General features: G+C 39.9%; 1 protein-coding gene across 1 annotated transcript in view; it reads right to left on the bottom strand.

Moving 5' to 3' along the window:
• The window catches only part of LRRC72 (leucine rich repeat containing 72), a gene marked incomplete at both ends in the record, with an annotated part of 45,536 nt that overhangs the window by 26,010 nt on the left and 3,893 nt on the right, over positions 1-15,633 (bottom strand). Inside the window, 2 exons of the mRNA XM_084230588.1 lie at positions 2,635-2,704; positions 15,394-15,517. Coding sequence (XP_084086714.1) covers positions 2,635-2,704; positions 15,394-15,517 — 194 coding nt within the window. The remainder of the gene's footprint in view (positions 1-2,634; positions 2,705-15,393; positions 15,518-15,633) is intronic.

Below are 15,633 nucleotides of genomic sequence, written 5' to 3'. Positions count from 1 at the left end.
TCAAATCCAGACACACCAAACTATATTCATTGCCTCCAAAGTCTATTACTCTCTCTTTCATTACATTCCACACAATTAGCAAATGCAGCATCCTCACCATGAGCACAGCCACTCCTCTGCCCTTCCTAATTTTATTACCAGAGCTTCATATTTATTATTATAATCTGCCAGGAGACTAATGTAAGTACAGAATATGCCATATCAGATAAAAAGCTTTTGGCTCCAAGCAACTTCTAAACTCAATTCAAATTGGCACGTAAATAGAATGTTTGTCTCACTACCAAGAAACACAGTAGTTATAAGAGACTCAGTCTTAGCATCTCAATCATTGTCTGAACTCTACCTTTCTCTAACTGTTGGATACATCCACAGGTTGGTACGATGGGTCTCAGTTTCACAGCCAGGAGAGTAGACATCCCATAGGAATCAAGGCAGCTCTCTTCTAGAACTCTCTTTTAGGAATAAGGAGACCTCTCCAAAAGAAGTCTCCTACCAGATGTCCTTTTATGTCTCTATCACCACAATTGGGTTATATGCCCATTTTGAGTAACCAGTAACTAGAAGGATGAGATTATTCTGATTGACTTAGATCAGGATCCACCTCCTGGCTGGAGATGGGACTACCTAAGTGAGAAAGGAGAATTATATACATAAACCCAAACCCAGATTTTGCTGCCTAGGTCAAAAGAGAGAATGGAGATTGATAGGACAACAAAAATGTCTACTACTTATGCATCAACAAATATAATTGAATAAATGGATAAACAAAAAAATACATTCATTTTCTTTCACTATTTGTGCCTTAGCTTTTCCTAAATAAAGGATAATCTAAGATATTCAGTAATATAAAAACAATGTTTGTCACAAATTCAGATCAAGGCTAGCAAAAATGTTATAATTCTAAATATTTCTACTTCCATGTCATTGTGATATTTTTCACTACAAATCTCTATATAGTTTCTATATTGGTAAGGTAGCTTCTTAAAAGTTTCATAATTTTATTGATACTATCATAATCAATATGCCCATTAGCATTCCAGATCCTGAGTAATATTTTAATTCTTCATAAAGTAAAAATACTCAAGTAACTTAGTACCAGCCAATTGTTTATTATCAGCAAAATGCACATAGTTTATTCACTTATCCCATGACCAGTAAAACTTATTTTGGTTATAATATCCTTTAAGTCTTATATATGCTAAATACATCTATAAAGGACAAAGTTAAATGTTGGTGATATTGTTGAACATAAATAATCCAGTCCCTGGTGTATTCCTTTCCCAACAACTACCTTCAAGAACAAAAGAAATTGAAATCGCTGATAACACGAAATCTCTTCCTATATCAATAATATATCTGTAAATCAACTATGCAAATATTCAATGACTGACTGGAAGTATTCACTAACCAGAAAACAAAACACAACAAAAATTACAAAATCCTTAATTTTACCTCTCCCTTTAGACATATTGCCAACATTTGTACATGTTTTTCCTTCAAAACTGAAAACCACACAGAGCACACATGAAAAACAAAGATTAGTCACTTTTGCCATGCTTGATGATTTCCATCCTTTTCTAATGAGAGGTCGTCCACTGTGACCCAGGATAATTTTTGGCAGAGTGTTTAAAAGAGTTTTGAACTTGTATGCCCTCAAGTGGTGCATGCACTTTCCATTCCAGTTGTTAGCTGCCTGGTCCTCAGAGGTATTAGTGTTTGTTCTCTCAGAAATTATTTTAAGCTTATGAGACTTATGCTTACATTTAACACTAGAAGCACTTTCATTTTCCATTTTCCACTCAGCTGGTTTTAAAAAAAAGACTGACAATGCAATGGAATATTGAATTATTTTCATAAACATAGGTGTTTAAAGATTCAACCCTGTGAGTATGGACCACTACTTGACAAGCAGACTACTGCTACAAGTTCAAATTATTTTTTTTAATTTTTTTAATTTAAACAGCTTGTATGGAAAATAGAAAGTTGAAATTCAAAATGTCAAGATTAGATTACAGTTTATAATGAACAAATACAGACAGTTGGAAAGGCAAAACCTTGAAAGCTGGGAATAACTTACTGCGGAGCTAATTCCAATGATTGTTTGGGTCTGAATTTTAGTTTGGTCCTATTCAGAGAGCTGGGAGCCACACTTAGTTCCCAGCAATGGAGGAGGTATTGGGAAGGTACTGGTACTACTGCCTCCTAAAACCTAGTCTTTTTTTTTTTTTTTAATGAATCAGTTTTATTGAAATGCCTTTATTTCCTTTTAGTCAGTTTAATTATCACAAACTTGTTTAGATAACCAAGCTCATAAATTGGTCAAGAATGTGTAGTAGAATTTTTAATATGCCATTAAAATAGTACAATGGCAAATATTTTAAGTAAAGGAATAAACCTTTATATAAATTAGGGGCTTTGAGCATATAACAATTCTATTTGAGACTACATATAATGAATTGATTGATAAGGTGCTTGAATATTGCTAAATTAAAATATTTCCTACAAAACTTTAAAAAGGATATAAACTGTAAATAATTTTAAAGATTGGCACTGTTAAAATATGAATATAAGATAGCAATTTAATTATAGTCATTCAAAAATAAAACAATATTTAAAAATAAAATATAATACTACCTTGTTATGATGTAGCCATAAATACTTTAATTTTTTAAACCTAGAAAGATCAATGACCTCTGTCAGTTCCCTAAAAAGAAAAAAAAATAGATATTAGCAACAGTGAATTCACCCATGGTTAGGCTGGTCATATAGTTAGTATGACTTTGGAGTAACTGGAAAAACCTCTATCTTCATCCTTTCAAAATTGTTGGCACACTTACATACCAATTTCTAAATTTCCATCATTGTAGCCCGGTTTATCCACTTAAAGCAAATACTTAAAGGAAAGTATTTTATCATATTGGTAGAAATTTATACATTTTGTCTGAATTTCTTGGGACCTCATTTAATAAGATTTTACTGTTAAGAGTCTGCAGGAAAAAAAAAGTACAGAAGACACTGGACTTTCAAGTAAATATGAAAACTCCACTGGTTTCTGATTCAACAGTGTCTATAGGATTCTTCCTTTGGTGTTGTCCTCCATCTTTTCCAGTCTGGATTTAAGACATGGAAATTGTCTTACCAAAACACAGAGACTGAGTAAAGTGTTTTATTGTCCCTTTGTCGCTTATTAATTACATCCTTCTTAAAGGATGTGGGTTTGTGGAAATGGGTTTGTAACAGGGGGCTGAAGCCAAAGACTGTTACAGGTAGCACCCCCTGAGGGGGTTCCTGGTGAAGATAAATAGCCCCAAGCAAAAATGAATAAAGTACAGTGGGATAGACACTCTTATAAGAAACATAAGGGACTGCAGAAGCAGCCCCCAGCATTGAGCATTGGGGATCTTAGCGGTTTGGGATGATCAGCCATTTCTGCCCCCACCATGCTAATTTTTCAGAAGGCTGTTATGGGCCTCTGAGAGATGTGAAGAGCCTTCCAGCAGCCAATCTCAGAGAAGAAATGTTCAGAGGTTTTTCAGGTAGCTGAGCAACTGAAACTGTTCCCTGCTGCTATAGCCTGGAAGGAAAAGGTAAAGACCCAGAGCCAGGCGCCTCTCTGACTCATGAGTGTGGGCGGTTTGTCAGGTTGTTTGGCTGCTGGAGCTGCTGTTTTGAGTGTAGCTTGTCTGGTGCTGTGCTGGGGCATCTTGGCAACTCCAGTGAGCATGTCCCGTTGTGCCTTCTGCTATCTTTGTGAATCCAGGCCCTCAGTGGTGGGGAGACTTAATCTTGGGGGGGTGTGGCCTTTTGTTTGGCAGAGAAGCTCTGTGTCCTCACTGGCAGGAAGTCTCCATCTTGGGAGCCTTCATGTTCAGAACTTTAAAACACTGGGCAGTGCTTCGAGTGAGGTAAACAGCCATTTATGGCTTCAGTGACTCTTTGTTTTCCTTTGTTTGTTAAGTAATTTCCATTATTGTTGTTCTCTGAACCTGAGGAGTCTTGCAATTGTGCACGTGGATGAAGAACTCTGAAAGTGACTGATAAACTATTTGGGCAGGGTTCTTGGCCAGTTTTAGTGCCCCTTGTTGCCCTGGATCAGTTTAGGCTTTGTTGCTGATGCAGGTCACACAGCAAATGGGCAGACATGGTGTGGAAAGAGGACAAAACCTCTGAGAATAACTGACCGTTTGCTTTGGCTGGAGTTTTCAGATTTCTTTCTCAGGGTAGAAATTATGGGTCCCAGGTGTCTATTTGCCAGGCACTTATACACACAAAATGCCAGGAACTTTTCTAAGTATTTTAAAAACACTAATGCTGATGAATATTACATATATGAACTCATGTAAGGTAATATCTTCTTATAATTATCCTAACTATGGAACACTGAGGCACTAAAATTTACAAATTTTTAATGAAAATAAACATACTTTTAAAAGCAGGCAAGCATTTTTTAAAAAAAGGAATCTTTCTTACCAACTTATATTGAAAAATTTGAAACCTAAAATTAATAGTACAACAAATACTTGTATAATGTTTATCATTTTTAATATTTGCCACACTTTTGCTCATTCTATGTATTTATTTATTGACTGATAACTTTCTTGGTGAATGGTTTGAAAGCAGTTGTAGACATATTATTGCAGGTCTCTAAATCCTAAACTCTTCAGCATGCTATTATCCCCAAATCATGACATTCTCCTGCATAACTACAACATCATTACCATACCTTAGAAAATTAAAATGAATTCAATGATACCATCTAATATATCATTCACATTTAAATTGCATTGGTTGCCCCTACACTTCTTTTATAGTTTAAATTCAGAACACCATCAATGTTCATGAGATGCATTTGCAGTTAGGATAAGATTTTAGTCTTCTTAAATTTAGAATATTCACCTTCCTCCCTTCTACCCCCTCCCCCTTAACACTGACTTTTTGAAGAGACCAGGACAATTGTCTGATAGAATGTCTCACGTTCTTGATTGTTCTAATTGCTCCCTCATCACTAAAATCAAAGGAAGTTTTCAGTTACAAAGGAGGTAACTACTGAATCACATCAGAAGGCAAATGATGTCACTTTATCTTACTCTTGGTGAAGCCAAAATCAGTCTTTTGATCAAAGCCAGGTCTCTTCATTGCAAAAGTACAAATTTTGTCATTGAAAAGAAATGTTGAGCAAAAAATTGTTAAGCCTTACTAAGGTCCAATTGCTCCCTCCCAGAAATGGGCTATATAACTGCTAAGAGAGAATGGATTATGTGTGTAAATTCCTACTGGGAGCTGTTTTGGATGGATCTGGAACGTTCTGTGCCTGAGACGGGCTCAAAGACGAATGGTGCATGTTTGTTTGGGATAATTTGAGAATTGAAAAAAAGAAAAGAGTGATAAGGGATTAAAAAAAAATTCCTATTCAGGGAAAAGAAGAAAATGAACGGCAGAAAGAAAAGGGAGGGGCAGATTTTTACAGAATGACAGCCATTAAGTGTAAAATGAATGAAAGCATTTGGAAAAATCACCGTTTAATAATCCCAATTCTATTCACTCAGGTAAATATCATCAAAGCTAATACCATTAAATAAATAGTTATTGGGGCACAAGATGCGCAAAAGTATGTCCAATATTGAGGGGGGCGGAGCAACATGGCGGCGAGGAGACGCTGCGAGTAAGATCTCCCATTAAAAAAAGTTAATAGGGAGGAAAAGCGGCAGGTCCCAGTGAGAACTGGGACACGGAAGATAAACGGACGACTCCAGCAAACTGCCCAAAGAAGAAAGTTGCCATAAAAGAGGACCAGAAGGGAGGGAAGCGCAGAACCCTGCTCCCCTCCCCCGCCCACAGAGGCGGCACTCTCCGACCGGCAGAGAGGAGGGAAACAACAAACCAAAACGGCCAACAAGAACAAAGGACGCAGCAAGCGGGTCTGTGAGTGGAAAGGAACTATTGCAGCCACCACACCCCGTGAACGGGAGCTGTGGAGAACCCTGCAGGATCCGCCGCGGAGGTGAGCTCCAGGCACCATTAAAGAGAGCCCCGCCCCCCAGGAGGAGACCAGCACCAGCACACAGCCCCGGCCGCCCGGTAAGCTTGTGCGACCTAGGCTTGCGGGGAGACGCGCGGAGGCCCTCCCTGAGTGAGCAGGAACAAGGCGCCCAGGCAGGGGAGCGGGATTCAAAAGGCGCCATTCCCGCGCCACTGATCTGGGCTACAGCCCGCGTCCTGGAACTGAGGGCTTTGGAACTGACACCCAGGGCACGAAATTAGGGGCGTGTGTTCCCCATGACGGTGGGGCACAAGGCAGACACAGCACCCCAAAGCCGTTGAGGTGTACCTTACCATCCCCGCTCTGCTCCCTGCCCCACGGGGTGGAAAATCAGCTCCCCAAGGGCTCTAGGAGAGATCTCTGGCGCCACCTAGCGACTTGAAGCCAGCAGAGGCTCCTGAAGGAGCTAGTGGCCAGCTGGGGAGTTAGCCCACACCGGGCCCCTTCCGAACAAGTAGTCTGAGCCCACAGGGAGAGCGAGCACCCACAGCCGGGGCAGACCAGGCGCGCAGAAGAGTGTGCCTGAGACCAGACGCGCAGGGAGTGTGTCCCACATCACCATTTTAGAACAGGGACATTTCTTCAGTAAAGACTACCTGCAGAAGGCTTCCTCAGGAGCCAGAGGTGAGCGGGGGAAGTTCGCCCACGCCAGACCCCCTCTGGCCTGCAGTCCAAGCCCAGAGGGGAGCAGGAACCCACTGCCGGGGCAGACCAGGCGCACAGGGGAGTGTGTCCCCACATCGGCATTTTAGAACAGGGACCTTTCTCCAGTAAAGACTGCTTGAAACTGACAGATGACTCCTGGAGGAACCAGAGGGGAACAGAGAAGCCCACCCAAGATGCCGGCCAGTCCCAACAACACAGTGTCCCAACGCATACGGCAAATTAGAAAACAGACAGTAGGGAGGAGAAGAACCACACGCAACCTAGCAACTCTCCAGAGAAAAAGCACACCACAAAAAGAAAGCCAGCCCCCAGATTGCAACGACAATAACTTGGAAGAATTTCTGAGCCTTCCAGAAAGAGAATTTAAAATTGCCGTGATTAAAAAACTGACAGAAGTCATAAAGGAAAACAATGATAAGGGAAAAATAATCAACGATCAGAAGAATGCAATTGAGTCCCTAGAGAGGGAAAACAATGGTCAGAAGAAAGAAATTGAGTCCCTAAAGAGGGAAGTAAAAGAAATGCAGGAGATCAAAGAATTAATGGAAGAACTAAAGAATTCTGGGAAAAGCAATGAAAGCAGAATAGATGAAATGGAAGAACGAATAAGTAATCTTGAAGACACAGAAATAAAAAGAACCAAAACAGAAAAGGAAAGAGAAGTACGAAGGAAAAAGAATGAAGAAAGACTTCGGGAACTATCTGACTCCATGAGGAAAGGAAATATAAGAGTTATAGGAATACCAGAAGGAGAGGAGAGAGATGTAGGAACAGAGAAAATATTCAAAGAGATAATTGAAGAGAACTTCCCAAATGTGAAGAAGGAGCTGAAAATTGATATACAAGAAGCAAGAAGAACACCAAACTTCCACAACGAAAGGAAAAATACAGCAAGACACATAATAGTAAAGCTCCCAAGAATCCAGGACAAGGAAAAAATAATGAAGCTGGCAAGAGGGAAGAAACAGATAACATTCAAAGGAAAGCCAATCAGGCTGACATCAAGACTTCTCCGAAGAAACACTACGGGCAAGGAGAGAGTGGAGGGACATAGTCAACAGACTCCAAGAAAACAGATGCCAACCAAGAATACTCTATCCCGCAAAGCTCTCCTTCCTCTTTGAAGAAAGAATATGGACCTTCCCAGACAAACAGAAACTCCGGAATTTCATTGCAACTAAACCCCCACTCCAAAAAATACTACAAGGAGTCCTAAAGCCAGAACCTCAGAGGGACGAATAACAATGAAAGAAGGCCAAAAAAAAAAAAAAGTTATTAAAAGAATAAATAAATAAAATCAAAGGAAAGACAAACACAATGGCAAATACAGATGTTAACATATCAATATTAACTCTAAATGTAAATGGACTAAACTTTTCAATAAAAAGACACAGAGTTGCAGCCTGGATTAAGAAACAAAACCCAACCTTTTGCTGTCTCCAGGAAACACATTTAGCTACAAAAGATAAAAATAGGCTCAAAGTTAAAGGATGGAAAACAATCCTACAAGCAAATGGACCAAAAAAGAAAGCAGGAACAGCTATACTTATATCAGATAAAACAGATTTCAAACTCAAAAAGATAAAAAGAGACCCCAATGGTCACTACATTATGATCAAGGGGACAATACTTCAAGAAGAAATAACACTCATTAACATATACTCACCAAACGAAGGAGCACCAAAATATATCAGACAACTGTTGTCCTCTCTGAAAACAGACATCAGAGAAAACACATACGTAGTGGGAGACTTCAACACACCACTATCAACAATGGATAGATCAACAAGACAAAAAATAAGTAAAGAAACCAAAGCTCTAAATAAGGACCTAGAGCAATTGGGCTTAACAGACATCTATGGAACACTAAACCCCAAAAAAATGGAGTACACATTTTTCTCAAGCGCACACGGATCATTCTCTAGGATCGATCACATACTGGGGCACAAGAGAAACATCAACAGATACACCAAGATTGAAATCATATCAACCATCTTTTCTGACCATGAAGGCATCAAACTAGAAATAAACCATAAAAAGAAGGCAAGGAACTTTCCTACCTCATGGAGATTAAAAACCACACTACTGGAAGACCATTGGACTAATGAGGAGATCAAAGAAGAAATTAAAAAATTTTTTGTATTGAACGACAAGGAGGAAACCAATATCCTAAATGTATGGGATGCAGCAAAAGCAGTAATAAGAGGAAAATAAATAGCAATAGAAGCTCACATCAAGAAACAAGAAAGAACGCAAAGAAACAACCTAATCTCGAAGCTCAAAGATCTAGAAAAAGAACAACAAAAAAACCCCAAAACCAGTAGAAGAAAAGAAATAATAAAAACCAAAGCAGAAATAAATGAAATTGAAACTAAAAAAACAATCCAAAAGATCAATGAAACCAAGAGCTGGTCCTTTGAAAAAATCAATAAAATAGACAAAGCCCTAGCCAGGCTCACAAAGGAAAAAAGGGAGAAAGCACAAATAAACAGGATCATCAATGAAAGAGGAGAAATCACAACGGACACAGCAGAAATCAAAAGAATAATCAGTAACTACTATGAACAGTTATATGGAAACAAGTTTAACAATCTAGAGGAGATGGACAAATTCCTACAACTCTACAATCACCCAAAGCTAGATAAAGAAGAAATAGAACACCTAAACAGACCAATTACAAGCAGCGAAATTGAAATGGTAATCAAAAACCTCCCCAAAAACAAAAACCCAGGACCTGATGGATTTACAAATGAATTCTACCAAACATTCAGAGACGAATTAGTGCCTATCCTTCACAAACTCTTCCAAAAAATTGAGAAGGAAGGGACAATACCAAACACGTTTTATGAAGCCAACATTACACTAATACCAAAACCGAACAAGGACAACACAAAAAAGGAAAACTACAGGCCAATCTCCCTAATGAACACTGATGCAAAAATCCTCAATAAAATTTTAGCTATCAGAATCCAACAATGTATCCATAAGATAATTCACCACGACCAAGTTGGATTCATTCCAGGGGCACAAGGATGGTTTAACATCCGAAAATCAATCAACGTTATCCAACACATCAACAAAAAGAAATATAAAAACCATATGATAATATCAATAGATGCTGAGAAAGCTTTCGACAAAGTGCAACACCCATTCATGATAAAAGCCCTTGAAATTCTTGGGATACAAGGAACATACCTCAACATTATAAAGGCCATCTATGACAAGCCAACAGCCAGTATCATTCTCAATGGTGAAAAGCTGAAAGCAATTCCATTAAGATCTGGAACAAGACAAGGATGTCCACTCTCACCACTGCTTTTCAATATAATACTGGAAGTCCTAGCCAGAGCAATAAGACAAGAGAAAGACATCCAAGGAATCCAAATAGGAAAAGAAGAAGTCAAACTATCACTATTTGCAGACGATATGATATTATACATAGAGAACCCCAAAAACTCCACAGAAAAGCTAATTCAACTCATCAATCAGTTCAGTAAAGTGGCAGGATACAAAATCAACACGCAAAAGTCAGTAGCCTTCCTATACACAAACAATAAATCTGAAGAAGAAGAAATCAAAAAAAACCATCCCTTTTGTTATTGAAACAAAAAAAATCAAATATTTGGGAATAAATCTAACAAAAGAGGTAAAGGACCTATACAAAGAAAACTATAAAACACTGTTAAAAGAAATAGAAGAAGACACAAAGAAATGGAGAGACATCCCCTGCTCATGGATTGGGAGAATAAACATTATTAAAATGGCCATCCTTCCAAAAGCAATATACAGATTCAATGCTATTCCAATCAAAATTTCAATGTCATTCTTCAAAGAAATAGAACAATTATTGATGAAATTCATATGGAATCACAAAAAACCCCGAATAGCCAAAGCTCTCCTGAAAAAAAAAGAAGGGAATGGAGGCATCACACTCCCAGACTTCAAACTATACTACAAAGCCATAATCATCAAAACTGCATGGTATTGGAACAAGAACAGACATACAGACCAATGGAATCGAATAGAAAATCCAGAAATAAACCCACAGATTTATGGTCAACTAATCTTTGACAAAGGAGCAAAGAATATGCATTGGAGCAAAGAAAGTTTGTTCAATAAATGGTGCTGGGAAAACTGGGTCGCTACATGCAAAAGAATGAAGCTTGACCACTACCTCACACCATACACAAAAATCAACTCAAAATGGATTAAAGAACTAGACATAAGACCTGAAACCATAAAATATATAGAAGGAAATATAGGCGAAACACTACGTGATTTGCACATCAAAGACATCTTTACAGGCACCTCACCCAAAGCAGTGATAGTGAAGGCAAAGATAAACAGCTGGGACTACATCAAATTAAAGAGCTTTTGCACAGCAAAAGAGACAATAACAAAAACAAAGAGAAACCCCACCAACTGGGAGAACATTTTTGCACCCAACACTAATGATAAAGGACTGATCACAAAAATCTGCAAAGAGCTGATGAGACTCAACAACAACAAAGAAAATAATCCAGTCAAAAAATGGGCAGAAGAGCTTAAAAGAAACATCTCTGAAGAGGAAATGCAAATGGCCAACAGGCATATGAAAAAATGTTCAACATCACTTGTCATCAGGGAAATGCAAATCAAAACTACCATGAGATACCATCTTACACCAGTGAGAATGGCACATATTAAAAAAACTAGCAACAACAAATGTTGGCGAGGGTGTGGAGAAAAAGGAACTCTTCTGCACTGTTGGTGGGAGTGCAAACTGGTCCAACCACTGTGGAAAGCTGTGTGGAGATTTCTGGACCTACTAAACATAGAGCTTCCATATGATCCAGCAATTCCACTCCTAGGTATTTACCCAAAGGACACAGAAACATCAATTCCAAAGAACACCTGCACCCCTATGTTTATAGCAGCACTGTTTACAATAGCTAAGCTTTGGAAACAACCCAAATGCCCAAAAATAGATGACTGGATCAAGAAGATGTGGTACATATATACCATGGAATATTACTCAGCATTCAAAAAAGATAAACACATGCAATTTGCAGCAACATGGATGGCGCTGGAAGGGATCATGCTCAGCGAAATAAGCCAAAAAGAAAAAGAAAAATACCGGATGGTCTCACTCATAGCAGGAATCTAGAAAACTTAAATAAGGGACCAGGAAAATGAATATAAGAAAGTGAAAATCAAAATCAACAAAAAACTATGAACCAGAGACACTTTTAGGGGAGCGGGGGCGGGAGGGGAGGGATTGGGGTCAGAATGGGGGGACTGCAATTGTATGGGGAATATAACAATAAAATTTATAAAAAAAAAAGTATGTCCAATATTATGTTAACTTTCTGTTTCTATGAAAAATGAAACAATCATTATAGGGTAGCAGAGAAACTTAAACTCCACTTAAAGGATTTTCCCCAAAGAGTTCCCAGAAGTATTATCTTAAGACATTAATCTGTAAAATATCAACTGTGTCAAATTACTGCCATTAATTTTGTTGTGCTACTACTATCCATGCTGAATTTTCAGCTATCGGAGAATGTAAATAATCTACTTTTCTTTTACTCTATCGCGAATTTCTTTTGTCCTAATGATGCTTTATGAAACTGGCCATATGTTGATTTTGTACATTGTATATGTAAACTCATTTCTGAGTAAGGAGGGAGCAGTACAAACTATTTTCGGTTAAGGGGACAGTGGACCTGATTTGAAAACCACCCATCATGTCAGATGTTTGGGACGCACCGTTCCTTAGAAAACGAGAGGTCACTTTGGCATTTCTATGCCCACCCCCACTTTCTGTGAATATACTGTGTCCACGGACCACATTTTTGTACAGGGGTTCAAAAGTCATCAGGTTTCTCCCCTGTGAGGATTCTCTGCTAGCATAGAACACCGAGGCACCACGCAAGGCTCCACCACCCCATTAACATGCCCTGGGCTTTTGGCCTGCAGATCTCGTGGACGCCCAACCAGGCAGAGGCCCTGCGGGCAGGCGCGGCAGCTGTAGCTCCGCCCCAGGGTTGCCTCCTGAGCTCTTGGGCCTGCAAGCAGAGCGAGGTCCAAGACTGGCAAAAGGCTGCAGCCACCGCGGTTCCTTTTCCAATGTGGGCCTGGTCTCGGTGAGTTTTCTGGCGTCGCATGACGTGAGAGCTGGAAGTAGCATTTTACGTACGATAAACCTTAAAGGTCCTGTCACTCGCGTGGACTCCTGTCCTCTAGACGCAAAGAAGGATGGGAGCCGGCGTTTCTGCCCCTAGTGCTGGGGCAGAGCTGAAGCCCCTCAGAGGACGCCGGCCAGGACTGCTCCCCCCGCGGCTGTGGTGGGTGGTGGGCCTGGGAGGAGCTGTCCCAGGACCCCGGCCAGGACTGTGGGCCTCTGCTCTGTGAGAGTCCTCAGAGGAAGGAACTGGCAAGTGAGCCAAGAGGGAACCCCCAGACTCCCTCCCTACTGTGGTATAGGGGATACATTCTGGCTGCAGGCCTTCCTGTGCTGCCCACTCTCAGGGACTTTCCCTCGGGTATAAATTTTTTTTTTTTTTAAGATTTATTTATTTATACAAGAACTGGGGTACAGTCAGAGGCACGGGAGGGTGAGAGGATTCACCAGAGACAGAGTGGGGGACAGAAACAGGCAGACGGACTGAAATACACTGCTGAGGGGAGCAGCGGGCGAGGCAGGAGAGGTCTGCTGCGCCATGGGGGAATCTTCCTGGCCGGCCGGGAATCGAACCTGTGCTGCAAAGGCTGCGGACAGCTTCACAGCGCGGCGCTCAACCCGCTGTGCCACAGGCGAGGCCCTCGGGTGTAAAGTCTATGGTAGAAAGAGTTTCCACAGCATGAGCATCTTTAGGCCTTGTTGACCGCGCAGGTTGTTGGTGCTGCCACACGGGGGAGGTGGCCGAAGGCCTCCGCGCTCTTTCTCAGTTTGTTCCTTGGGCCTGTGCGCCTTCACTTACACGCAGGGAGCAGGGCAGCGCGCGCTGGTTAATCGTACACCGCCCCGCCTCCCACCGCCACTCCAGACCCCGGTGGGGGTTTGTTGACTCTGTGTGAAAGCATCGCTATTATCGGGACAAAGTACCCACCACAGCTCATCCACTACACAGCAGTGGCTGTTACCACCTACCATGGTGTGCGCCAGGCCTTCAGGGTATGACCTGGCGCAGGGATAGGCCTGTCCACTCAGAAATAGCACTCAGCTCCCATGGAGAACAGGGAGGACAAAGTACCAAATTAAAGTGATTCACTTTTAAGGTTACTTTAACTCTTTCATGTCATATTCCGCACATAAACTTGTCCTTAACCAATAGGCTGTCAGTTGAAGCCAATGGTGGAGGAGAGGAAATTCTACTAATGATGGCAATGATTCTGTTGACAATATGTGAATCCTGTTGTATAGCCTAAGTTCTCTGATTATTCAAGGTCATATGAATAACATGCTTTCCATTTTGCAAGGGCAGTAGAGACTTAGGCAAATATACCAGTTGACCTGGTTAATTGCTGTCTGGACAGTGAAACACTTTTTTGTTCCCATATGTCGTAATTGGTAAGATAGTATTTTTTTTACTTTTTATTTTTTTTTTTTAACCTAAAAACATTTAATTTTTTTAGTGGATCTTAATTATTATTTTATATATTTTTACATCATTTTTCATTTTTGCACAATGTATGCATTTTCATCTTGGTTATAGTCTCTGGTGAATTCTCTCACCCCCCACACCTCTAGCCTGTACCCCAGTTCTTATATGCATAAGTAAATAAATCTTTAAAATAAAATCAAGAACAGGTAGGGAAAGAATAGGTTCATTGTTATTAAAGTGTAAACTGTGGCTACACCATGAAAACTATGGTATCAGAGTTCAAACCAACCCATAACTTCCTCTTCCTCTTCCACCTTCATAGTGCCTAGATTCTATCTTAGGCACCATGATTGCTCTGTAGAAGAAGGCCCCGCTTTGCTATCTACCACCTTGGTGAGTTAGAGTGGAATCAAAGAGGCTGCTACATAAGGAAAGGATTTTCCTACTTGTCAGTAAAATAAGTACAGGTCTTGTTACATAGGTCATGTAATAGGATTATTACTATAACCCTATTAGGGGTTATAGTAATAGGGTGTAATAGGGTTATTACTATAGTATAGGAGCATAGTGAGGTTATTTTTCTAATAACAGTAATATTAACTGTACTAATCCTCATTCAATACTTACTGTGTATACCTCTCCTATCTTTTACTAACTTACCTAAACTCCACAACAATCCCGTAAAGCAGGTAGCATTATTATATATAGGAAATATGATCACCGAGAAATAGCAAATATTCCAGTGTTGTGTGGGATATGCTTATACCTAAAAATATTGTAATCATTTGTTTTTCAGCAATTCACATGTAATTGGACATTCTATTTTTTAATTTGCTAAACCTGACAACCTTAACAGGGAGGTTCTTGTAGAAGGCCCAGGATTACCCAGATGGAAGACAGAGAGCTAACTCCATGCCCTTTGCTTTTATTCATTTTGATATCTTGCCTCCCCAAGAGAGACTGTGTGCCCCAGTGAGTGGTAAAGTAATTAGAATGTGCTCCTTTTCTATACAGTCTGGAGGAGGGAAACAATGGAAAAGACTGAACCTATAAAATATTATAATATGATGCTCTTCCATTTCTTATATAAAATATACTTACTTTTGAGAAAGGAAGAGCTCAAATACATCAGCATCCCTTTTGTGGCCACATATCTTTAGTTGATCTTCAACTGCCTGATAACATATAATTAATCTGTCAAGCCACATTCCACTGAGCAAAAATACTGAGACATTTACAGTCAATAACAATAACGTCTACAAGAAGATCAAAAGAAAGGTGAATATGGAGGCAACCACTCTAAACTGATAAATTCCAACACTACAATTATATATTATTTAA

Source organism: Talpa europaea (assembly GCF_964194135.1).
Source record: "Talpa europaea genome assembly, chromosome: 3".
NCBI classification, from domain to species: domain Eukaryota; kingdom Metazoa; phylum Chordata; class Mammalia; order Eulipotyphla; family Talpidae; genus Talpa; species Talpa europaea.
This window is presented reverse-complemented; position numbering and strand designations above follow the sequence as displayed.